Source organism: Ctenopharyngodon idella, chromosome 18 (genome assembly GCF_019924925.1).
Source record: "Ctenopharyngodon idella isolate HZGC_01 chromosome 18, HZGC01, whole genome shotgun sequence".
NCBI lineage: Eukaryota > Metazoa > Chordata > Actinopteri > Cypriniformes > Xenocyprididae > Ctenopharyngodon > Ctenopharyngodon idella.
In genome coordinates this window covers 35,117,027-35,144,720 of record NC_067237.1, presented here as the reverse complement: position 1 = coordinate 35,144,720, position 27,694 = coordinate 35,117,027, and the positions used below count along the sequence as shown (strand labels likewise).

Genomic DNA, 27,694 nt, shown 5'->3' with positions numbered 1-27,694 from the left:
TTATATATTATAGGCTAGGCTATTTGTAAACATTTTATTTTATTTACCGATAAATTATTTCTGAATGTAATAATAAAATGCGACGTATATGTGACATATCTTTTTTCCTCTCAGGAATAGCATCAGTATTTTTAACCATGCAGCAAACATTTTAAAATATCTTGAAAAAATACTTTATAAACCATTGATAGATTTTCCTTTCGTTTAATAGGTTTGGACATTTCGACAGAATCTTGTTATAAAAGTTAATTGTAGGCCTATTGGCTAAGACAGCAAATACTCTCTTTGTTTTTTAATAAATAAAATGCGAAATGAACTTCCGCAGTGGGGTGAATGTTCACCTGCCTAGTAGTGCAATGAGATGAGAAATGGACACCGGACCCAGAGGTTGTGGGTTCAAATTCTGTGTGGGGTGACTTTATACAATTGTGTATAATGATTCAATTTGATTCCTTTATTATCCAAATAAGCATTGTACTACTCTTTATTCCTCTTGGATTAGATACAAGTGTTTTTAGTTCATTCTGTGTTCATTCTCATCTGAACTTCTATTAATTTTGAGTTCATTCCCACCTGTGCTTCTGAACCAGCTGTTCTGCATGTACGTTCAATTTCTGTTGTTTTTGCTCTTCCTGCTCCGTATTGCGCTACTGTCCCTTCTGGGGCTTGGCCCCGTATTGCTGCTTGCAGCTATATTTGTTTTTGTTTTGTTTTTTATTTGTTGGTTGATTGTATCTATTTGTAAGTGGAATACGAAAAAGATTTTGTTATTTGCATTGTTTGTCTATTGCGCTTAAGTGGGGAACTGATTTGAATCATTCGCCTGCTATAGGTTTTTGGTCTGCTAATTAGAAAGGCAGCTCTATTCATTCAAGCTTGACAAGCTGTATATTTAATTGGAATCCGTGCGCTGGAACATTAGCCCTCATGTTCAGTCCCCCTCGTGTGAAGACCGACCAGGTAAAAACCTGCGACTCCACCTGCACGAGCCCACCAAGCAAGGACACTGACAAGGCACTCAAGTATCTTTTTTCCTACATTCTTTTCTACACTCTCCTTTTCCACATTCAATATGTTTCCAGTACATTCCTGTTGTCTCTCAACAAAAAACACTCTAACATCACTCATAGAAAATGACGCATCCTATCTGCATCTCTTCAAGTGCACCGCTTTCTTTTTCTGTGGGCCTCTGGAATAATCAGTCAGCTGTCAGTAAAGCACACTTTATTCCTGCCTTTGATACTCAGTCAGCTCGTATTATCTTGAGCTTGAACAAGATCTGGATTTGACCAGAGGACACAGCAACCCCCCCTGCTGCTCTCTGACAAATTCTCTTTCCCTCACACCAGGGTTTTTTTGAAACGCTTACTCCGCTATGCAACAAAAATTTGTTTAAATTTCATGTTGTTACTGTGACACTTCCTGTAAAACTGCATATTGTAGTCAGTTATCCCCATACAAGTCAAATTAGTGACTTTCTAGAAGAGCTGGATGTGCTGCAGTTCTCATTCCCTGAGGACAGCAGTCCACTTGTAGTCTTCTGTGAATTCAACATCCACCTGGAAAAGCCCTATGTTGCATATTTCCACTCTCTCCTAGCCTCTTTTAATCTTCAATGATGTACCAACAGAAGCAATCATAAATCAGGCAACCAGTTTGACCTCATCTATACAGTGCATCCGGGAAGTATTCACAGCACTTTACTTTTTCCACATTTTGTTATTTTACAGCCTTATTTCAAGAGGGATTAAATTAATTATTTTCCTCAAAATTCTACAAAAAATAACATATAATGACAATGTGAAAGAAGTTTGTTTGAAATCTTTGCAAATTTATTAAAAATAAAAAACAGAAAAAATACTTTGTTGAAGCACCTTTGGCACCAATTACAGCCTCAAGTCTTTTTGAGTATGATGCTACAAGCATGGCACACGTATTTTTGACCAGTTTCTCCCATTCTTCTTTGCAGGACCTCTCAAGCTCCATCAGGTTGGAAGCGTCGGTGCACAGCCATTTTCAGATCACTCCAGAGATGTTCAATCTTGTTTAAGTCTAGGCTCTGGCTGGGCCACTCAAGGACATTCACAGAGTTGTCCCGTAGCCACTCCTTTGTTATCTTGGCTGTGTGCTTAGGGTCGTTGTCCTGTGGGAAGATGAACCTTCGCCCCAGTCTGAGGTCCAGAGCGCTCTGGAGCATGTTTTCATCAAGGATGTCTCTGTACATTGCTGAATTCATCTTTCCCTCGATCCTTACTAGTCTCCCAGTTCCTGCCTCTGAAAAACATCCCCACAGCATGATGCTGCCACCACCATGCTTCACTGTAGGGATGGTATTGCCAGGTGATAAGTGGTGCCTGGTTTCCTCCAGACATTACACTTGCTATTCAGGCCGAAGAGTTCAATCTTTGTTTCATCAGATCAGAGAATTGTGTTTCTCATGGTCTGAGAGTCCTCCAGGTGGGCTGTCATGTAGCTTTTACTGAGGAGTGGCTTCCGTCTGGACACTCTACCATACAGGCCTGATTGGTGGAGTGCTGCAGAGATGGTTGTTCTTCTGGAAGGTTCTCCTCTCTCCACAGAGAAATGCTGGAGCTCTGTCAGAGTGACTCTGTCATCGGGTCACCTCCCTGACTATGGCCCTTCTCCCCCGATCGCTCAGTTTGGCCGGGCGGCCCGTTCTAGAAAGAGTCCTGGTGATTCCAAACATCTTCCATTTACGGATGATGGAGGCCACTGTACTCATTGGGACCTTTAATGCGGCAGAAATTTTTCTGTACCCTTCCCCAGATCTTTGCCTTGATACAATCCTGTCTCGGAGGTCTACAGTCAATTCCTTGGGCTTCATGGCTTGGTTTGTGCTCTGACATGCACTGTTAACTGTGGGACCTTACATAGACAGGTGTGTGCCTTTCCAAATCATGTCCAATCAACTGAATTTACCATAGGTGGACTCCATTCAAGTTGTAGAAACATCTCAAAGATGATCAGTGGAAACAGGATGCACCTGAGCTGTAAAATTTTGAGGAAAATAATGAATTTAATCCCTTTTGGAATAAGGCTGTAACATAACAAAATGTGGAAAAAGTGAAGCGCTGTGAATACTTTCCGGATGCACCGTATATGCAACTGTATCACAGAAATGCTTTGGGTAAACCTCTGCACATTTCTGATCACTTCCTAATCACTTTTAATTTACAACTTACTTCTTTCATACAACCTCTGCCAATTTCATTCAGATGAAACCTAAGTTACTTTTCTCCCTCCCACCTTTCTTCTGTTGTGTCACCCTCCCTTCCCTCCCTCACCCAATTATCATCACTAGATGTGAATGATACCACAGAGACTTTATTCTGTACTCTAACATCCTTTCTAGATAATATCTGTCCTCTCGTGTGCTACTCCCTCTAACCCCTGTTTATCTGATGTTCTCCGTGAACATCAGACCAAACTCAGCAGAGAAAAAAATGGCACAAATTAAAATCAGAATCAGAATGAGCTTTATTCGCCAGGTGTGCACAAACACACAAGGAATTTGTTGTGGTTTTCTACAGGAGCTCTTGGTACACACATACATATGACTTGAGAACAGAAAGAACATTTAAATAAGTAAACTAAGAAAATAATAAGTAAAATAAAATATTAATGTGGTATATATCTGGAACAGAAGACAAAGATTCAGCTTACCTCAGTATGTATAAGTCTTTGCTCTCATCTTTTTCTGTCAAAGTTCACACTGCCAAAACTTTATATTTCCAAAACATATCAACAGCGCTTCTGACACAGCTTCTGTCAAAACGTTCAATTTTCTCCTCTGCCCCTCTCTTTAACAGCTGATGATTTTGCTAACTTTACATACAAAACTGTAACCATCAGCAGTCAGTTTCTCAGCATCACACACCCAGGAACTCAAACCAACCACACCCACAGTTAATAATCTCCTCTTCCTCTCACAGAAGTCGTTATCTCTAAACAACTTCTCTCCAGCCACCCAGCCACCTGCAACCTAAACCCCATCCCCTACAAGCCATTTCTCCCACACTTCTGCCATTACTTACACACATCAACAACACATCTCTCCTCACAGGCATTTTCCCCCACTGAATTCAAGAAGGCTCAGGTAACCACACTGCTTTAAAAAAAAAAAAAAAAAAAAAAAAAAAAACGACATTAATCACTGCACTTGTAGAAAGTTACAGACCTGACTCTCCTCCATTGAAAACACGCGAACAAGTCATTTTCAACCAGGAATCATTTTCATTTCACAGAACAACCAGCTGGACGATAACCAATCAGGATTTAAAAGCAGACACTAAACCGAGACTGTCTTGCTATCAATTACTGAAGCTCTACGGATTGCAAGAGCTGATTCCAAATCATCAGTTCTCATTCTGCTAGACCATCTGCGGCTTTCAACACTGTCATCATATCCTTCTTTCCACACTCTAATCACTGGGCATCACTGGAACTCCACTTTGCTGGTTTGAATCTTACCTCACAGGTAGGTCTTACAAAGTTAGAAAGGCCGAATGAGAGGGACCATGAACAATAGCCATGAATATTGATGTGTTTCAAACCTGGGGAGGCAAATGGGCCTATCAAGGTGATGAGACACTGTACTTCACTTTATTTTAATATAAAAATTTAATTGAACCGATGATGATTCTAAAAGGAAACATGACTGGGAGTCTACTGTTGCTGTAGAAACAAACATCTGATTGACAGATAAACAGCACGCACTTATCTTATTTTCATTCAGCTGAACTGTGGACGTAGGCTATGTTTTAAACACATATCTTACTCTGTCCATGCACTAAATGGCAGTCCTTAAAAAAGTACAATTTTCTAACGTACGTACTTTGACTTCTCAGGTAATGTCAATGGTATGACCCATTTCAGATGTGGCCAAAATTACAACAGTGATTACATCAATATATTATAATTGTTTAATCAAAAGTATTGCTAAGAGCAATTCAGCAGTCGCTGACATGTCCCTAGCATAAATTCTACACCCTTGTGAACAGCAACTAACCTTTGTGCCATTCCTTGTGTTTGCTGCTTCTTGCACTGAAAAAAAATCGGCCCCACCATCAGTAGTAGTCAGTGATCAAGCTCACCTTCACCATGTTTAAGTAGAATATCAGTCCAATGTAGCAGTACAGCTTGCTGATGCTGACATCTGTCCATATGTATTTGTCACCGTTTACAAATGCTCTCACAGCCTGAAAGCTACTACAGCACTCTCAAGAGGAAAATCACTTAAACATACTCATGGGAGAGTTTGAGTAAGCAGGACCAGTTGTGGTCACTGTAAAAAAAAATACAAACAACTGTGAGCATTCTGATTACAAGAACAACTATATTTCAGAAAATTATATTATTGTCTAGATCTGAGCAGATATTTGCAAATTTTACAGTATACACTAGTCTAAACATATTATAAAGCCCTATTCGGATGGGACTAGTTTTCCAAACGACATTTGAATTCCATTTTTTTTTTTAATCACTCGATGTCTGTGATTTCATGTACCGATTCGGACGCACTAACATCTCTATGTTTATTACAGAGGGTCATGTGCTATGCTATGACGTATAGCCTATGTCTTTTAATTTATTATTTGCTAAAATATTTAAATTTATTATAAAAACCCTAAGTAAATTTCACGAGTGTATAGAAATGGCTGTTTGTAATAAACTTGCATAAGTGAGCAGCGAAATCTAGACAAGCATCTTACTTTTACCTGACACTGATATTAAAATGGGCAGTCTTTGCAATTATTTATTTATTTTTTGTGATTTGGCTCTATTTATTAATTTTATAATTTTATTTTTATACCATCCATATTGAAATGAAATAAAAGCATGCTGAAGATTGATGTGCAAACAGTAGCTCAGGTAGGTCAAAAAACACACAAGGAGAAGCGTTTGAATAATAAAACATCAGCAATCATAGACATTAACATTCGGACGGGATTAATATTACCCGAGGTAATTTTTCCAGACCTTTTCCATAATGATTACTGAGATGGCACATTCGGACAGGACTAAAATCACTGAGAAGCTCTGGTAATAATTACTTTACCCCAACTCTCCATGTAAAACTAATCCCGTCCGAATAGGGCTTAACATTCATCATGTTGTGGAAACATATTACTTTTCATATTTATTTTTGTTGTATTATATATATTACAGGTGCTGGTCATATAATTAGAATATTATCAAAAAGTTGATTTATTTCACTAATTCCATTCAAAAAGTGAAACTTGTATATTATATTCATTCATTACACACAGACTGATATAATTCAAATGTTTATCTGTGTGTAATGAATTAATATAATATACAAGTTTCACTTTTTGAATGGAATTAGTGCAAATAAATCAACTTTTTGATGATATTCTAATTATATGACCAGCACCTGTATATCATATTAAGGCTGTCAATGTTAACACATTAATGTATGCGATTAATTCAAAATCACATTACAATTTTAACACAAATAATGTAAATAATGTAATTTACGTCACAGTTAGCTGATCTTAGAAGTCGGGAGTTTATCACACTGAGCATCTACAATGGCGCAAGCACCTGTAACCCTGGTAGGTGGAAATTTCTATTCTGACCCTTTAAACCAATTTCGCTTCACTGTTAATGATCAGATCATTTAAAGCCGCTAAACTCCAGGAAACTTTTCAGTTCAATGTAAGTGAATGCATTCAAACAATCAGTCCAAAGTAGCACTAATGTAAAAAAAAAAACCAGGCTTATTACATCAGAGATGGCAGAGAGAACAGTTACTCAGAGCCAGTTTTCAGTGAATTATTCATTCCAGTGTCTATTTAGCTTTAAAAAAAAAAAAAAAAAAAAAAAAAAAAAAAACTAACATATTCTGTCATTGTGCGCAAGAGCCCTCACGCATCACACTGTGTGAAATACAGACTGAACAGGGGTGCGTTTCCCGTACAACAACGTAACTCACTGCTTCACTACCATAGTACGGCACATCGTTGAACAAATCAACTAGCTAGTCACGACTGTTTCCCGAAACCGTATTGTCGCAAACTTGTCGTTCAGCCACGTTGGTGAATGATGTCACGCAGGTGGTGGAGTAATAACTTATTTAAATGAATCCGTTTGAGACTGAATTAATGCTAGATATTTTGCTATGGCATTTTGCTTGGACATGGCATCTGAGGAGTAATTCTCATTTTTCCCGTATGCACATGCACACTCTTCAAAAACGCTTAAAATCTCTTGACAAACTAAAATATGTAAATGACATTTGTATATATTCAAAATAAAAGATATGCATTGTACTTCATGTCAGCTTGCTTATTTTGCTCAAGATAATGATTTATAAGTCCATATGTCATAAAAAACAAGAAACATACTCATTTACTAATGTAACCTCGGTTCCCTCCTGTTTTCACCGATTCTGAAGCCTTTTTTAATCACGCAGTGCACTGAGGAGGGCTCGCACGGATGCACATAGCATAACATATCCCGGAAGATAGGGGACTTGGGGACACTATAATCGTCCTCCCGTTCCTATATATTCTAGGAGCTCCCTTGGGGCCTAGAGCATATATAGGGAAAGGGAAAAAATATGTTATTACCCGGACTTTGGTCAGGGCCATAAACGATTACTCATAAGCTGATCACATTAGTGAGGCTTATGCAGAGAGAACCTGCGTTTGTAATGCCGGGACGTCTAGATTATAAAATCTGACAAAGGTGGATGGCGAGGCCCAGCCGGCCGCTTCACAAATTTCCGCAATAGACACGCCAGTGGACCATGCCCAAGAAGAGGCCATGCCCCTCGTGGAGTGTGCTCTAACATCTATGGGGCATTGTAGGCCCAAAGAGGAGTAAGCGAATGCTATAGCATTGACTATCCATCTGGATAACCTGGGCTTTGTGACCGGAAGACCTTTCGTACGACCACCGAAGCACACAAAGAGTTGTTCCGACTGACGAAAAGAGGCAGAACAATCGATATAAGTCCTCAGGGCCCTGACTGGATAGAGTAGGTTCAACTCCTGATCATCCTGGGAAGGAGGAAGTGCAGAGAGAGTGACCATTTGTGCCCTAAAGGGTGTGGATAGGACTTTTGGGACATATCCATGTCTCGGTTTCAGGACAACTTTAGAGTCGTTAGGCCGGAACTCAAGACAGGAGGGGCTCATGGAGAGCGCCTGTAAATCTCCCACTCGCTTTACCGATGCTAAGGCTAGCAATAAGGCAGTTTTTAGCGTTAGAGGACATAAGTCGACAGTCTGGAGCGGTTCAAAGGGAGGGCCCTTAAGGCCCCTGAAAACCACAGACAGGTCCCATGTGGGAACTGTGCGGGGGTGGGGAGTGTTCAGCCTCCTAGCCCCTTTTAGGAAACGAACAACAAGGTTGTTTTTCCCTATTGACTGTCCCACTACGGGAGCATGGGAGGCCGCTATGGCTGCAACATAGACTGTAAGGGTAGAGGGAGAACGGCTCCTATCCATTAAGTCCTGAAGGAAAGACAATATCAAAGATATGTCACAAGTAAATGGATCCTTGTCCCGGGCTGTACACCAGGCAGCAAAGACTGACCATTTTAGGGAGTAGAGACGTCTCGCTGAAGGAGCTCTGGCTTGTGAGATAGTGTTCAGGACATCTTCAGGGAGGTCTGAAGGCTCCCGTCTAGAAACCATACATGGAGATCCCACAGCTCGGTTTTGGGGTGCCAAATCGTCCCTCCCGCTTGGGAGAGGATGTCTCGTCTCAGGGGAATTGGCCATGGCTCCATGGACGCCAGCTGAGACAGGTCCGAGAACCTTGGTTGGCTCCTCCATAGGAGAGCCACCAGGAGGACTTTGTGGGCACCTTCCCTGATTCCCAGGAACGAGATACGTTGGCTGGGAGATAAAGAGCTCTTTGGAAAATTGACCCTGAGCCCCAAGCACTCTAAGTGGCTGAGGAGAAGGGATCTGTGCGCCACTAGCTGCGTCTCCGACTGGGCCAGGACGAGCCAGTCGTCGAGGTAGTTGAGTATGCGTATACCCATCTGCCTCAGAGGGGAGAGGGCCACGTCCATGCACTTCGTAAAAGTGCGGGAAGCCAGAGACAGCCTGAACGGAAGGACCGTGTATTGATACGCCACCCCTTCGAAGGCGAATCTCAAGAATCGTCTGTGATGGGGGGCTATCTGGATGTGAAAGTAAGCATCCTTCAGATCCAGGGAAAAGAACCAGTCTCCTGGGCAAATTTGCGAGAAGATCTGTTTCAAAGTGATCATTTTAAACGAGCGCTTTATCAGGGCCCGATTCAGATATCTGAGGTCAAGGATGGGTCTGAGACTGCCATCCTTTTTGGGAACGAGGAAGTATCGGCTGTAGAGGCCTGATTCACTCAGAGCCGGGGGAACCATTTCTAGGGCTCCTTTTGCCAGCATAGTGTTCAGTTCGGAGCGTAGGACGTGCACATCCCTGCTCTCTACTGAGGTTTGGACCACTCTGTTGAATAACGGGGCCCGCAGAGCGAACTGAAGTACATAACCTCGTTTTACTATGTGTAGTACCCAAGTTGACACTCCAGGGATGGCCTGCCAGGCCTTGGCCTGGGTGGCAAAGGGCTGGATTAGTTCGAGCACCAAGTCGCTGTGAGGAACTGTGGTGCACATAAGGGGTGGAAGAGGAAAATTGCTCTCTTTTTGAGAATGTTTGTTTATAACAGCGGTGCTCTGCCAGGGCATTTGAACAGGCTCTGTGCAGGCAGAAAACACATTTTTTCGAGAGCCAGGAACTGAACGGGGCGACGGGAAAACTGAATGAGGCATTTTGGAGGGTGGTCTGGCCGTGGTGCGACACGGCTTGGATGGGTGGGTGACCTTGGTTTTCCAGCCAATGGCGGCGGACGGACACAGGTGTGCGGCCACAGCTTCATCCAGAGGCGGCAGTTTGTCATAACCCTTCTGCTCTGCGCCATCAACCGAGTTGAGAGCGTGAGAGGCAGAAGAGCGAAGGCGGGCAGAGTACGGGGTGGCCATGATTTTGCGAGCTCCTCGTGTACTTCAGGGAAGAATGGAGCTGCCTGCTGGGGAGGAGCCTGGCGACGTCCGGGCAAAAACCACATGTCGAGGTGGCTGCGTGCTGGTTCTTCAGGCACAGACCACTCCAGGCCGAGCACTTCAACAACCTTAGAGAGCACGCGAACGAGCTCTGAGTCGATAGAAGCCCTGGCATCGATCGGCTCAAGAGACGGCAAGGGGGCGGAGTCGAGGTGTGAGTCCGGCCAATCCTCAGCATCCGAGGCCGCTAGGGACATACTGTCATCCAGCGGCTCTTCGTCAGATCCCCCGAACGAGACCAGGTCGCTTGCGATGGCAGAGGGCCGCTGGTCCGGGCAGGAGAAGGCTCTCTCTGTGGAGAAAGTGAGGCATGCGGGACCTGAGCTGACGTGAGCTTACTTTCATCCGAGTGCTGAGATCCTCTGCCCCGCTGTTTTTTCCTCACAGGCTCCTGGGAGGAAGAAAACGGGAGGGCGCGAGGGGTGGAGTCGCGTTCTGAAAAGAATGCTATCCGCGAGCGCAGAGAGGCAAGTCTCATTCTCTCGCAATGAGAGCAGGTCGATCCAGTGAGCGCGGCTTCTGCGTGGGACTTGCCCAGACATCGGACGCACTCACTGTGCCCGTCATCAGCGTGCAGAGGGGCTCTGCACGTGCCACAATCGTGGCGCGACATTTGTAACAACGCCGCAGAAAATTTGCTTAATGAAAAATGCTCTTTTAAACTTCCAACTGCGGCCGCAGAAGGAAGAACACCGTAAGCACGCGCTCGGCGCTGTGGGCAGCTTGGGTGCGAAGCGCTGACCAGGCTGCTTGAGAGTGGCGTGGAGGACAGAGCTGCTTGAGAGCAGCGAACTGATCCAGCTGCTGATGAGGCAGTGTGCTGATCAGGGCTGCACGAGAGCAGCGAGCTGGCAGAGCGGCGAGCTGATCAGCGGCAAATTCCAGCTGCTTGCAGGAAGAAAGCGGCTTCAAGTCTCGGGATCAACAAAGAGATGTGATCTGCTTAGGCGAAGGAGAATGAATCAGTTTGCCAAGGCGAGACGGCCGCTTATATAGCCCGAGACCCCGCCCATTTTGGCGGGCTCGAGCGGGCTAGCTCGCCATTGGCTCACGCGGATCTGCCGTGCTGCCATTGGTTAGTTTTCTTAAACTCCGCGAACCAATCTTCGTGCAGTTTCACTGCGTGATTTAAAAAAGGCTTCAGAATCGGTGAAAACAGGAGTTTCCCCTGTTGTGTCTTGCCTAAAAAGGCAGACGACGCAGTACGTAGTGTAGTATCGAAAGGGAACTATGCTTTTAACCACAGCTCCAGAGCTGTCGTTCCAACCACACAAGTTTGCAATGCAGTTTGCGAATAATCGCTTAAACTATGGTTTCGGGAAACACCAAATCGTTGAACAATGTTAGTAATGACGGAACTTGCGATGTTAGTTGGTTAACGATGCTTTTAGGAAACGCACCCCAGTACGTCAAAACAAAACGTGTGTGCTTTGGTGTGCATACATTTATGTATTATATGGACAACTCCTTATATCATTTGGTTATTAGGTGTCCTTTTGGAGTCTCCAAGTTTTTTGGAAAGAAAAAATTTACCTTGAAAAAAGCTGGCAGAAAATACAGTTTTGTGAGAATCATCCTTCAATCTGATAGTTTACTTTGCTGAATATAGCAAATGATGACAAAATAAACGTGTTAAACAAGATAAAATGATGTATGTTTTTTTTTACAATAAGTATGCGGTGGCACAAAAAGGATGCGATTAATTGCGATTAAAAAATGTAATAAAAAAATTGATAGTCCTATATAATATATTATAGAGCACAAAATTTACCCCCTTTTTTTTTTTCGACATTTAAAACGTAATGAAAAATTGCATATATCTGTCTATATATTTCAGATTTCAACCCGTTTCATTCGATTACACACATTAATTCTGGCAATATAGTTTGGGTAAGCCCAACTGGTAAAAAGAGCACATATCTATGTAAAAATAATACATGAACTAATGTAAGTAAGAATAAGTTACTTACTCTTCAGAAATGATTTCCTCCACTGGATCAAGATGTGTCAGATTGGACTCTTCTTCTGAGATAAATTTACTCAAGGCTTATTCGTCTTTAAAGAGGTGATGGGGGCATTTACATGAATAGCCCATGCTACTCGTGGATGTGCCCACATTACGCACTTTCCACTGTAATCAGGAATAAATGCAAGTGATCGTGCTAGCGCCTTTGCTGACTCCAGAGGGTTATAAATTGTCTTTTGTTACATAGGAACTTCTGAACAGATATTTAGATGTTTAATTTAAAGTGCAAGGTATTGAAATATGTCATGTAAGTAGACAAGTGCAAAGACCACAAGTGTGATTATTGTGACAGGCACAGAAATTCACTTCTGACCAATACATGTTTGACACATCCTGCCATGTATATCAGGGTTGACAGGACTCTGACCATCTGTCAATATATGAATCATTGCTTAAGTAGTATTTAAACAAGTACATGATACAATTTTTAGGAAGGCTAAAGTGCAAGTGTTCAGCTACAGTACATGTCACTCTGCAGTGCTTCAGCTGACCTGCACACAGGCTATGCCCACCCCCACCGCACCAATGATCTGCAAGTGATTCAGAATGAAGTTCTCCAGCTTTGTGATGCAGCCACCCTGAAAAAAACAATGGGATTAAGTCAAAAACAAGTCAACCATATTTTGAGTAGTAAGACAAGTATTTTGACACAATAATCAGCACCAATTGTAATGCAAAGAGCTGAGAAAACATGAACAAGATCCATCTCCTGTTCCTCTTATCTATGGCCATAAGGAGGTGGACAGGGAGTTGTTGATGAATCTTTTATTTCGGTTTCACAGTCATACCCTCCAGCCACAGCGCGCAAACCCCTCCATGGGGTCCTGTCACTTGGCTCAATTGTTCTCTCCCTCACTGAACCTTGTGTCTAAAAACTCCTACCACCTCCTGCACCCCTCTCTGCTCCCTTTTCCTCTTTCACTGCCTTGTATTGTTATAGAATCCTTCTTCTCCTGTTCTTGCTTTCTCAACGGTGCCATTAGGGCTTGATTTTCACCCTTTGTCTGTTTGGTCTCATCTCTGCTTCTCTTTCCAAATTCATTTCTAGCAGTAATATCATAGCTTTATCCAATCAACCCTAGTGGAGAATTTTTGTGCATATAATGTTGTTCTTCTATCAACCCCAAGATGTCTCTGCACAGCTGAAATCCAGACTCTCTGAATTTTTCTATCAACCCTAATAACTGGAAGAAGGAAAATTCTTAACTCACCATGTGATCTTTTCTGATCTCACTGGGTTTTCCTTGGTAGCATGGCAAGTGCCCCTGTGTTCCAAACACAAACTTTCTTATGGAAAATCCCCAAGCCAGCTCAGATTCTTTGAGGGAGACAGTCAAATCACTGCCTGGGAAAGCACAAAGACCCTGCCGACTACACCAAATTTGTGGTAGAATAAAACTTGAGTGAATGTTTCCTTCTTCCAGTTCCTTTACTCATGACTGTGGAGAGATAACTATCTAACACAGTCTCCCAGATCATCAGTTCCCAGTTCCACAAGCATTCATGCATTAGTTTTTGTCAGCATAATATATTTTTTAATATTTATAAACTCAACTTGGTCCATACTTCTTAACAGATGATTAGTTCATACAAAATCTTTCTAACACATTCGTCTAACCCTCAGCTACATTCGCTAATCTCACTGGTTTCTCAGCTCCTCCTAAGATAACAAGGTTACCATCCACCAGCAGATGATTAGTTAACACAAATATTCTGCGTTAGTCTAATAACACTCTATTTAGGAAATATTTGATATTTTGACCAGACTGATGTATGAGTGGTGGCAACACATACAGGTGCTGATCATATAATTAGAATATCATGAAAAAGTTGATTTATTTCACTAATTCCATTCAAAAAGTGAAACTTGTATATTATATTCATTCATTACACACAGACTGATATATTTCAAATGTTTATTTCTTTTAATTTTGATGATTATAACTGACAACTAAGGAAAATCCCAAATTCAGTATCTCAGAAAATTAGAATATTGTGAAAAGGTTCAATATTGAAGACACCTGGTGCCACACTCTAATCAGCTAATTAACTCAAAACACCTGCAAAGGCCTTTAAATGGTCTCTCAGTCTAGTTCTGTAGGCTACACAATCATGGGGAAGACTGCTGACTTGACAGTTGTCCAAAAGACGACCATTGACACCTTGCACAAGGAGGGCAAGACACAAAAGGTCATTGGAAAAGAGGCTGGCTGTTCACAGAGCTCTGTGTCCAAGCACATTAATAGAGAGGCGAAGGGAAGGAAAAGATGTGGTAGAAAAAAGTGTACAAGCAATAGGGATAACCGCACCCTGGAGAGGATTGTGAAACAAAACCCATTCAAAAATGTGGGGGAGATTCACAAAGAGTGGACTGCAGCTGTCGTATTCCTTGTGTCAAGCCACTCTTGAACAACAGACAGCGTCAGAAGCGTCTCGCCTGGGCTAAAGACAAAAAGGACTGGACTGCTGCTGAGTGGTCCAAAGTTATGTTCTCTGATGAAAGTAAGTTTTGCATTTCCTTTGGAAATCAGGGTCCCAGAGTCTGGAGGAAGAGAGGAGAGGCACACAATCCACGTTGCTTGAGGTCCAGTGTAAAGTTTCCATAGTCAGTGATGGTTTGGGGTGCCATGTCATCTGCTGGTGTTGGTCCACTGTGTTTTCTGAGGTCCAAGGTCAACGCAGCCGTATACCAGGAAATTTTAGAGCATTTCATGCTTCCTGCTGCTGACCAACTTTATGGAGATGCAGATTTCATTTTCCAACAGGACTTGGCACCTGCACACAGTGCCAAAGCTACCAGTACCTGGTTTAAGGACCATGGTATCCCTGTTCTTAATTGGCCAGCAAACTCGCCTGACCTTAACCCCATAGAAAATCTATGGGGTATTGTGAAGAGGAAGATGCGATATGCCAGACCCAACAATGCAGAAGAGCTGAAGGCCACTATCAGAGCAACCTGGGCTCTTATAACACCTGAGCAGTGCCACAGACTGATCGACTCCATGCCACGCCGTATTGCTGCAGTAATTCAGGCAAAAGGAGCCCCAACTAAGTATTGAGTGCTGTACATGCTCATACTTTTCATGTTCATACTTTTCAGTTGGCCAAGATTTCTAAAAATCCTTTCTTTGTATTGGTCTTAAGTAATATTCTAATTTTCTGAGATACTGAATTTGGGATTTTCCTTAGTTGTCAGTTATAATCATCAAAATTAAAAGAAATAAACATTTGAAATATATCAGTATGTGTGTAATGAATGAATATAATATACAAGTTTCACTTTTTGAATGGAATTGGTGAAATAAATCAACTTTTTGATGATATTCTAATTATATGACCAGCACCTGTATAAACACAGAAAGTCTTGTTAAATAAAGCAGATGTGGAATCTTTACTGGGAAAGTTATCCCTGCAATTTTGTAGTTAAACATGTGGGATGGCCTATATTATCCAACAGAACCATAAGAAACGTCTCAGGTTACGTATGTAACCATGGTTCCCTGAGAACAGGGAATGAGACACTGCGTTTTACCGCATATGGGGAACGTCACTCGTGAACCGGTGTCTGAAAGCAAAGTATCAAATCTCTCCAATCCTATTGGCCAGTGACAGCCTATGACGTCATCATGACGTGGCCCGGAAGTATAAAGGAGTCACCAGTGAAGCAGTCAGTATCTTATCGTCTGAAGGTACTGTTCAGCAGGCAGCCCCGATGCATGGCAAGGAACGCAGTGTCTCGTTCCCTGTTCTCAGGGAACCATGGTTACATACGTAACCTGAGACGTTCCCTTTCGAAAGGGAACTCAACACTGCATTTTACCGCATATGGGGAACGATATACCCACGCCGCCATGCTTGAGGGGAGTGCATGCCAAGAAGATGGCTAGACAAACTTAAACTAGCAGTTTCAAATGAAACGCCAGAGCAACTCCCCCTCGGGTCAAACAAAGGCATCCCCTACGGCCAACAGCCCAAGCTATAAGACTCAAAGAGGCCTTCCGCAGAAGGCCTACCAAGGCCGCTCCAAGGTTTCTGGGACCGAACCTTCCGAGGAAAGAGGGTCCCTCTAAGGGAATGTAGCCAGGGGGCTGGAAGGAACCCCAGCCAGTCACTAGAAGGGGAACACAGTCACCCAAAATGCCACCAGGGAGGCCGACCCGGTCCGAAAGCAACCCTTGTCTTGGCCAGCAACCTGTCTGAACACAGAGCCTCAACAACGCATTCTTCAGAGAAGATATCCAGTAAGAGTGACTGCATAGGGACAGTAAGCAACTCAGAGCAGAGCGTAGAGACGGGCATCCAGGAGAGCAGGACTCAGCTAAGTGCTCTTAACCCTACAAATGAGGGGAGTAAACTCTGCTCAATCCTAGGATCTACTCAGCACCTGATTATTTGCACTGAGGAGGCTGTGCACTCTAAAGGAACCCAACAGTACATTACCAGCCTGGGCTGATCCTCAATAGGGAGGCCTTGGAGAGGCCTTTAACCACTGACCAGCTTAGGGAGCTAAGTACTATGCAGGACAACCCTCAAAAGAGGGGAGTACAGAGCTCAACCTAACAGATAGACCGTACTGTAGGCACAAAATCATGGAGGCCCAAGAAGGGGCCTACAACATGAAAACAATTCTACATAGTGTAGAAAAATATAAATAACACAGCAGCTTTGCTGAAGGCCAACATGTGAAGCTACAAGTTTAATCTGCTTAAGTTTCAACACCCAGATGTGGGGGTGGGTAAGCTTCAAGGGCGGCCTGTTAAGGCCACACACCTCGAACAGCTAGCTTGCTGAAAGCAAGAACCCACAAACATGTAACTCGTTCAGAATGAAACAGAGTTAAACCAGCAGATAAGACTGTAGAGTGCCCACATAACAGTCCACCTAACACAATCCAACAAGCAGTGTACTCAGTAAAAGCACCTTTTACTCTTAAAGCAAGAGGAGTACAACACACGCCATCAAGTTCTGTAGGAGGCCCAAAGCGGGCCTACGACTTCAGAGAGACACGTAGCGTCAGCTCGTGGCAGTGTTTCAAGCTCAAGGGAGCAAACACAAGAAAAACGAACCAAAGTGAGGTTAACTAGATAAACTCAACCTGAGCCAAAGGCCACTCAGCAATGTACTCAGTAAAACACCTTTTACTCTTTAAGCAAGAGGAGTACAAAGACATATGCCAACGTGCTCTCAAAGGAGGCCCAGAGGGCCTACAACTCACAGTTACGTGGCGCCAGCTAGTGGCAACTAAAAGTTCTAGGAGCCATAATAGAACCAGACTTACTTAGTGAGGTAACTATTTAGCTCGACTAGAGCTAATAAATCCAACACAAACCAATAGGCCATGTACTCAGTAAAACACCTTTCACTCTTAAAGCAAGAGGAGTACACACTCCGCCAGCATGCTCTGAGAGAGGCCCAAACCGGGCCTGCTATAGCATACACGGGCATAGCCAGTGGCAGTGATAGCAAAACCAACACAGAACTGTGCCAACATGTTAACTGAAGGAGGCCCAAGCGGGGCCTGCGACTCCAAAAGACACGTGGCGTTAGCTAGTGGTTTCACAGTTGACCAAGCTCAAAGGGAACCAGCTCTAAAACCCAACAAACAATTGTGGTTAACTAGCTTAACTCAAATTGAGCTTAAGTCTACACATTCCAACAGGCAATGTACTCAAACACACTAAACCCTAACAGAAAGGGGAGCACAACAACATATGCTACCATGGTCTGAAGGAGGCCTGAAGTGGCCTACTACTTTGGACAGACAAGGGCATAAACCTGTGGCAGTGCTAAATTAAGTGAGCAAAACTCATGAACATCTACCAACAACACTTGTGAAATCACAAGCTATTGTGCTAGAAGGAGGGTCAGATTCACCCGAGCCTTCAACTTCACAGACACAATAAGCTGTTGTGGCAGAGATTTACTCTAAAGGGAGCTAAAACGAACCAAACTGAAAGTGAGGTTCCTACCACTCCACTCAACCACCCTACCACTCAACCTGAGCTATGCAATCCATCAGGTCATGTACTCAGTAAAATACCAATAACCCTAAAAGCAAGGGGAGTACAAACAGTCACCATGCTCTAACGGAGGCTAGAAATAGGCCTACTACTCATAAGAACAGGTGCTAACCTGTGGCAGCAAGGAGTTAAGCTCAAACAAGTGTTGGGCAAACGAGAATCCAAAGCAAACATAATGCTTTGCTATTCATACATACCATCCTGAAAAGAATGGATGCTTTCACCAAACAGAAATAACACATCTGTACTGAACCCTAGAGAACGGGAGCTAACCAAGCTAGCACCGTAACCTCAAGCTTGAATGCTAATTCAAGGGGCTCAGGGGAAAGACAAATTCAGTATGAATGAAGTTCTAGAAAAGTGGGGCCTAAGCAACATAGCATACACTTATCTAAACAAAGATAAGGGCCTACCACCTGAGACAACGGCACCAGGGAGGCTAGTGACAGCCTGCTACCTTAGCTGCTATCTAACTAGCACCTACACCAAAAGGGTAATGGGCCAGAACTAGGAACTATACAACCTGACAAGGGATAGCAATAAAGGGTGAATGCTTTAGTAAATCACCTAAACCCTAGTTCTAGCCTAGGCCGGCTAAGCTGTGGGCCTATAGGGCCGCACAAAGCATAGATCTGCCTGGGGCTTAAATTCAACCTCTGAACTCAACCAGAGAAGAGGAAACTCAAGTAAAGCAAAGCTCAACAAGCAAACAATGTCAGGCGGCCCAGGAGGCAGACACTAGACATAGATCTATCTGAAGTAAAGAGTGTTAACTCAAACATACTCTAGCTAAAACCAGAGGAGAAGCTACTCTACCAAAGGTGGCTGAGAGGCAGCCATTTTGTGACCAACACAATACAAATAAATCGTTCCAGCCAACCTAATGGAACTTCAGTGCCCAAAAACCCCTATCTTTTTCCACCTACATGCTCAGGAAAAACTATACAGGAAAAACAAGGTCGACATATTTTAAAACTTAAATATAGACCCAGCTTACCTTCCTGTGGCTCAAAGACCGAAGACTCCTCATTTTCCACATGGAAGGATGGAATCTAGGGTTCTTTCTAAGCCTAAAAGAGCCTCTTCACTATCAAGCCAGAAGGCGAGCCATCAGAAATATTCATCATGGGCCCAGCTGTCAGCCTGACTGTAAGAAGCATCTGAGCATGTTACATGAATCAAAAACACAGGAAGTGGAAGAAGAAGAGGAGAGGGCAGATGTAAATTGCCCTTGCAAGGAGAGGATTGATTACTGACGCTGCTGGCGTCTGCAATCGATCACCTCTCTCAAATCCTGCTTCTTCTTCCATGAGTCCCGCCTTCTCTGGGATCTGCTCCGTGGAGGAGGTGGTGCCCGAGAGGCCACGCTGGACTTTTGGCCCTGTCTTCGATCCTCAAATCGAGACGGGCCGGGACCTCCTGTCTGTCTGGGCCCAGATTCAGATCTGAGTGGTATGCAGGTTTTAAATGCTGCCGAGCGCTGCATTTGACGATGGAGGTGGCAAAAAGTTCGGAAGGCGGTGGTCTTAAGGGGCTTAGAAGGCAGGACTTTCAGTGTCGGCGCCTGCCCCGTGACGAGATAGTTTGCAAACCTCTCGTCAATAGGAGGCATCGACACATACCCATGCTGGCTCAATCCCATCAAAAGGGCTCAATCCCGAAATTCGCCCGCTGATGTCGATGAATACAAGCTGAATATGGGTTCTTCCATGCCTTTTCGATCTCAACATGGAGATCAGGAAGGAATGGAAGGCTCGCAGGGGCTGCTGGGCTATGGCCAGAAAGGAACCGCTCGTCGAGCCATCTGCATGCGGACCCTTTCTTAACGCGCTCCCAAGGTTAACTAGATAAGTTGAGCGCGTTCCATAACCTCCAGCAGCTCCGCATAAGCAGGGCAGGGAGGCTTTGAAGATTTAGCAGGCTTACTTCCTTCCTCATCAACAGCCATCTCCTGCTCTCTAGGGCTAGAAGCCAGAAGAGCACTCGCTGCTGGATCCAATGACGTCCTTTCTGTCATCCAACAGCTCATCCTCACCAGCCGCTGAGGGCTGAGAGAGATTTACACCTCTCTCAAACTCCTCAGCGAGCTCCACCTGCGAACCCCATGATTTCAGCCGCCGCTCTGCCTCAGCACGAGCGGGGCCAGAACCACCAGGCACAGATGCTGACACCTCTTCCCTCGAGAAGAGTGCCAAACGAGAACGGAGCATCCTCAAAGGGAGACGCTCACAGTTAACACTGACAGCGCCCTGAAGCACTGTCCGTGCGTGCTCCTCTCCCAGACAGAAAACGCACAGATTGTGTGTGTCACCGGGTGTCAAAAACCTGGGACACGGGTCAGCACACTTTCTGAAACGTTTATCAGACATGATATAAAGTTTCCTTACCAGATTCAATGAAATCGTGATCAGACAAAACAGTCCTGAAAGACGTAAAGATACTGACTGCTTCACTGGCGGCTCTTCTATACTTCCGGGCCGCGTCTTGATGACATCATAGGCTGTCACCGGCCAATAGGATTGGAGAGATTTGATACTTTGCTTTCAGACACCGGTTCACGAGTGACGTTCCCCATATGTGGTAAAATGCACTGTTGAGTTCCCTTTCGAAAGGGAACCACTTCAGCTGTTGTTCAGTGCAAGGATGTCCTTTGCAGTGTACTAACCTCTACTTTATAGATGTTTGAGGGGTGGTCTCTTTGACCGCAGAGATTTATGACTGGGCTCTTACAGCAACTGTCAGGGACCGACCGTTGGTCAGCCTCACCTGAGCGGATCCAAATGCTCTCCGCCCAATCAGAGGAGCTGTTACTGCCACAGCACTTGAACTGACAGAGGGAGAAGCAATCAACACTACTCAAGTAAATAACAAATGCATTTTAACAAACAGGTAGTTGTCCCACCTCCTGCTGTAGTTTGTCCACTGCCTTTGTCACATGCTCCTGCTCAGGCTGATGGTATTTCTGAACCATAGTATTCCTCAGGTTCTCCTTCAGTTCCTCATTCAGCTACAACATTCACAAAGTGTAACATTGAAAAACACAAACGCATTGCAAACGATGAATGAAAGAAAGAACAAGTACTGACCTGCTGGTAATAAATATAGGCCAAAACTCCAGCAAGGATTTCCAACAGGAAAATACACAGCAATAGGACAAAATACTGACAAAAGGAGAAGAGAGACAAGAGATATTACATCATTCACACTCACTGAAAAAAGAAAGCTTGAAGGTTAACTTGAAACACAAATGGCAGATAAATTAGATAATTTTTTTGGCCACTAAGGATGGACCAAGGACAATTGTCCCCCTGTGGTGAAAATCAAGTTTTTAAGTTGTTTATATGTCTATGTGGTGTTTTTAATATGCTATAAGACAAACCATGTGTAAATTCATAAGTCAACACCATTGCTGAGTATTTTCTCTTTAAAACTGCAGTGATCTAAAGACAGTTTCAAAAATGCGAATTGTGAAATCGCTGGTGTTTCGTACGTCACAAACTACCTTGTAACCAACCACGTCACTGTGCCTGCAGGCTTTAGCATATCATTAACTATGACCGCTCTGAAGCAGGGGAGTTTCAAGAGAAGCCAGTTTATCCCAGTATATTTTTCTGTTGATATGAAAAATCGGGTAGATTAAGCAATATAGCAGCTGTATGATGTATATTACGATGTTATGATAAACTATATGATGACCTATATGCTCCACTGACATTCTAAGTTGTTCAAAGCGTTGGTAAGGATGCTTTAAAAGGCAGCTGTCTGACTCTGCGATGGTGAATGGGAACATGGTTTGTATAACATTAGCAACACATTATTAGCCCTTTGATAATAGTCAAGCAAAAGGGTAATCATATTAATTACCGTTATTTGTACAATGTTGTAAAAAAAAAAAGATACCATTGTGCAGTGTTTACCTCAGTAAGTTGACCGAGTGGATCTCTGAGCTTGTGCAAGTAAGTGGAGGTGGGGCTAATTAGCATATTCATAGACCCATGTATATTAAATGAAGCAAAGGTGCAGTTATAGTTTTTAGCTATTTTAAGGCATGAAGCTTTTTTTTTTTTTTCCCCACAGGAAAATATGTTTAAATATGTCATTTTGGTGATCAAAGATTTTTTAATTTGTTTTAACTTTACCTGTTGTTTTACAGATATTTGCTGTAATTTAAATTTCCACTATTAATTTTACAGGGAATTTCTTATATTTTGGTCTTACATCAAATTTCTGTTTTTTTAAAAGGAAATTTTCTGTATTTTTAAAAAATAATGTGTAATTTTACATAAAATGTTGATTAATATTTTACAGATTTTTCTGTACAAATAGAAAAAAGGAAACAAATGTATAACTACAGAAATCAGCAGTTATTCAACATGTTTTTCTTACCATTTAACAATGACTAATACTGTAAATGTGCAGGTTCCTTTGATTAAATGTATTGTGTATATTTTGTTAATTTAACAGAAATTGGCTGTAAAGGTTGCTATTTTATGCATTTCTAAGTACTTAATTTAGAGATTGACTGAAGTTGTGAGTTTTGTAAAAATAAAGATTAATAAATATGAAAACATTTGTTTTTGAATTTATGTGCTTATTGCATTTTTTATAAATCATTTCTTAGTTATTGTACATGGAAAATCTATATTTTAAAAATAAATTACTGTAGATGGACAGAGCAGCTTTATGAAATAACTCATAATAACCTTAAATTTGCAGAGATTAACCAGAAAGATAGTTGTTTTCTATTTGACAATTTATTGGTTTTTCCACGGTTTAATGATTATCATTAATATACTGTCATTTAATTAATTTTGACTGTAAAGTCCACTCTGTATTTTTACAGTTTTTTCATGTAATTTTGTGAACTGGTTATTTGCTGTAATGGAATCTGTCTGAAAACTCTGCTGCCAGACTTTTTACCATTTTTTTTTAGAGGATTTTTGTTTTTGTTTTTTTGTTTTTTACAGTGTACCTGGAACCATGACTATGCAAATTAGCCCCGCCTCCACTCACTCACTAGTTGACTGTCAACTAGCACGCGCTAGTCTATTTAAGCATTCGTCTATATTTGTCATTCAAAATGGGAAAGCAAAACTAAGACTGCAGGTATACAAACTATAAATAAAGCAGCGCTTGCTTACTGTTTTGAATATCAATAATGCTGATCGCGTTTTTTTATTCCATTTTTTTAAGCACTGCATATTTTGTAGCTTTTAGAAACAAATTTAAAGCATTAAGCACTGAAATCTCAGCATTTGGCAGTGCATTTAGTGAATCAGAGGCTGTTCTTTGAAGTCCTTCAAGCTTCTCCATTACCTAGTGTATGCTGAGTTTGGTCGATCAGTGTCATTTTAACAGAAGGCTGTTTGACACATTTTAGCTTTAAGAATCTAAGAAATTCACCAAAGATGACAACTTTAGGGCACTATTGATTTTGTACCTACAATATTCTAAGATAACAGTAATCATTATAGTTACCTACGCAATGTGTAGAATATCGGATATCAATAAAACACATCTTCAAATTATATTTGAAAGGATTTTTGCCTTCCATAGACATCAGCGTACATTTTACAAACTATAACTGTTTTTTGCTAGTACTTATGCTTTAAATATCAGAAACAAAATAAACATTATATGGTTGAAAACACTGAACAGTGCTGACCGCGTCCGTCTCTGGCTCATCACTAACCAAAGAGGAAACGCAGATTTTAATTTAGCAGTTGATCACGTGATGCACTGAACATTCTAGTCACACCAATGGTCAATGGCATGCTTCAAAGGGTAAATGAACAAATGTAAAATTATTATTTTTTGTCGAAAGCTGCATTCAAATCTATTTGGTTCAAAAATCTGAGGGGGCATGTACCCCCTTGGTTTGAATCTGCATGACACCTCTGGTTCAGATATTCACACAACAAAATATGGCGGGAAAAGAGTAAACATTTGTACTGGCTACAGGCACCACACAGACTTTATCAAATAATTTGCTGATTTTCTATTGTGGTTATAGAACACCGAATAGACCATTATATAGTCTCGTCTTGCATAAATCAACTCCTCGTTACAAATACAAGAACCATCAGTTCTACCACTAAAAGATTACTTTGTTAACAATCTTTCTGAATTGTCTCATTTTCTCAGCATATCAGACAGCTTAGAAGAACTTGATGTTGCAACAGAAACTACGAACTCTCTTTTTTAGCACTTTAGATATGGTTGCAGAAGCACCGTCAGTCACCCTTGTATAACTCACTCACTCACTCACTTAAGAGAGCAGCCTGGAAAATGAAGCACAGTAGGAAGAAAACAAATCTAGAGGTATTTCACATTGCGTGGAAGGATAGTATTTCTACTTACAGAAAGGTCCTAAAACTGATCTGCTTACTTTTCGACTCTTTTAAAAGAAAACAAACATAACCCTGGATATTTATTTGATACAGTGGCAAAATTAATGAAAAATAAAGCATCAACAGGTGCAGACATTTTCCAACAGTGCAACAGTAATGACTTAATCATTTTCTTTACTTACAAGATTGATACTATCAGAGAGAAAATTATAATGCAACATTCTGTTCCAATATCACATCAGACAGTGCACTATAGACTTCCTGAGGAACAAGTCCATTCATTCTTTGCTATATGAGAAGAATAATTGTATAAACTTGTTAAATCATCTAAATCAACAGCATGTGTATTAAACCCTATACCGATCAAGATCAATGACAAATGCGGAGCAGTTAGTTAATGCATTCAAGACCTCAAGGCTAGTTTGCACACTTAATAAACAAACTCCAGCTGGTCCAAAATGCAGCAGCTTGAGTTTTTACTAGAACCAGGAAGTATGACCATTTTAGCCTGGTTCTGTCAACACTGCACTATTAGAGAAGGGTAAGTAGATTTTTGAAAAACGTTGTTGGACATTGTTGATATTTGAAATCAACTCAAACAAACCCACCCCTCTCTTCATTGCTCTGCCTCCAAAACTGACCCTCCAATCCTAACCAATTCTCCAATCCTAACTGTTCCGAGTCGGTCTCGAACCCTAGCCCGATCGCTGCTGGCAGGCGAGGCAAGTGCACTGACAATGACGCTAAACACCGCATTCTCTAGTTGTCATCAGTGCGCAGTGGTTTACCTGCACAACTCTCACTAGCTGGCCACTGTTACACACGCAATGCGAGAGTGGATGTCTGTTTATCACAGCTCATGCGCAACAAAATGCTTCACAATAAATAAAGCGCAGATGATGAATGAACGACAAGGAAGCACAAAAAAATAACGTACAGTTCACAAGAGTAAATACAAACAAGTTTGTTGTTAGTCGACAAAATCACAGCAGCTCCAGACACTTAAACCCAGTGTTACTCACATGTGAAGCGATATCAAAGCAGCCTCCACGTCTGTTTTCAGGCCTTCCCACTTAGCTCTCTCCAACACTGGAAAGCTTTTCTAATATTAATGCGGGTCCTAAAGATCTTGCCCAGTCATAACCCTTCATTCCAGTGATATTCTTTTGAGCTCTTTTGTATTATGTCTCATCTCTCTTTCTGCTTTTTTTCAAAACTCATTCTGTCTCCTCAACCGTTATAGCCACGCCCTCTAATGCTGATTGGTTACACGTTTGTTGTTGGTGTCGGCCCGACTAACTAATCAATTTCTACTTACCACACCTTTAAACATCATATACATTTTAAAATCTTGCTAATTACTTACAAAGCACTAAATGGTTTAGCTCCCCAGTACTTGAGCAAACTCTTAGCACATTATAGTCCCTCACGTCTATTGTGATCTCAGAATTCTGGTCAGTTGATAATACCTAGAATATCAAAATCAACTGTAGGCAGTAGATCCTTTTCCTATTTAGCACCTAAACTTTGGAACAGTCTTCCTAGCATTGATCGGGAAGCAGACACACTCTGTCACTTTAAATCTAGACTAAAAATACATCTCTTTAACATACATATTATCAATTTCTATTTTCAAATCAGTTAAATGATTGTTAGGCTGCATAATATAGGTCAGCCGGAACCAGGAACACGTCCTATAACACCCGATGTACTTGTTACATCATTAGAAGAATGCCATCTACGCTAATATTAGTCTCTGTTTAACCCAAGGTTAACCGTAGTCAGCTGGATCCAGATCAGATGGAGGACCTCTGCGCCTAAACACGAGCACAACACATCCCTGAAGTGACAACAGAGATTGTGTCAACTAGACTAACCCCTGTGAAGGTTATGAAAGCCACTGGCACAGATCCTCAACAAACCCTCCATACCAGCATGATGATTCCGATCTTCAACCAGATGCAACTGGATTATATATTTTGAATGTTCTGATCCAATCTAACTTCTGACCTGTAATGCTGCCTGAATCTTAAATCATGCACTGTTCATTTATTGGCCAGAGGAGAACAGGCCCCCTGACTGAGCCTGGTTTCTCCAAAGGTTTTTTCCTCCATTCTGTCACCTGTTGGGAGTTTAGGTTCCTTGCTACGGTCACCTCAGGCTTGCTTAGTCGGGGACACTTAATATTCAACAATATTACTGATCTGCCTGCATTGATACTATTGTATGCGAACTGAACTGAGCTGGACAATGACATCACTGTTTTTTCCAGAGCTGCTGTATAGATAAATGAACTAAATGAATAACTAATGATTTTTACAATGGAAATGAATCAATACTGAACTGTTTCTACAGCAGCCCTAAATGGACACTCTACAGAGCGCGTTTTGTCACTATGTTGTTCTTCTAAGTCGTTCGTGTTTTTAGAGGCAGCTTACATTGTCACTACGTTGAATACGCACAAAGTAGTAGTAGTAGTAGTAGTAGTCATTTGGTTTATTAGAAGCAGAGACCGTTCTTTGTTAGAAGTAAGAAGAAACCTAATTGCTTCACACAAGCTATACTCTCTTAGACGACGACATGTCGGCCAGACGGCCACCGTAGCTTTTCCGAAAGGGAGGGGTGTGAGGGGTGTGCGCCGTTAGTTGCAGTTCACAAGCTCACCGCTAGATGCCGCTAACATTTACACACTGCACCTTTAAATTTTAAATTTCACTTACTGAGTGCGTGAAGAACAATTTATAGCGCTCTCTACTCCAGTGTTGTGATCCAAAAGAAACCCGGTACACATAATTTAGAAATAGCAATAACTCTAGCAAGATGAAGTCTTTTTATGCAAAACCATAGACCTTTATCTATTGAAGCACAAAAATAAGTAAAAGAAGACTCAATTCATTGGTCTATTTGTGTACTGTCTGCAATGGGGCGTTCTGTGTGTGCGCACTGCTCTTTTGTGTTATTTCTGCAAGGCTTTAAACACGAGCAACTGAAAGACTTCGATTGGGTCAGTGACAGCTCCATAAACCATCTTTTACAAGCTCTAAAAGGTAGTTTAAATGAGATGCATGCATTGGTGGTAATGCATAAACTGAAATTGCATGAAAATGTGGAGAGTGTGGAAACAAAGGTAGCCTACCTCTTAAATGTATAAAAGGTATCGCTTTTTTTACATGTTGCATCGATACATTGTATTGTTAGA

The 27,694-nt window shown here is 42.1% G+C and overlaps 1 protein-coding gene across 1 annotated transcript in view; it reads right to left on the bottom strand.

Moving 5' to 3' along the window:
- The window catches only part of cd151l (CD151 antigen, like), a 70,101-nt gene that overhangs the window by 4,495 nt on the left and 37,912 nt on the right, over positions 1–27,694 (bottom strand). Inside the window, exons 4-7 of the mRNA XM_051871446.1 lie at positions 21,232–21,306; positions 21,048–21,152; positions 20,811–20,972; positions 12,617–12,703 (exon numbers count right to left, since the gene is read on the bottom strand). Coding sequence (XP_051727406.1) covers positions 12,617–12,703; positions 20,811–20,972; positions 21,048–21,152; positions 21,232–21,306 — 429 coding nt within the window. The remainder of the gene's footprint in view (positions 1–12,616; positions 12,704–20,810; positions 20,973–21,047; positions 21,153–21,231; positions 21,307–27,694) is intronic.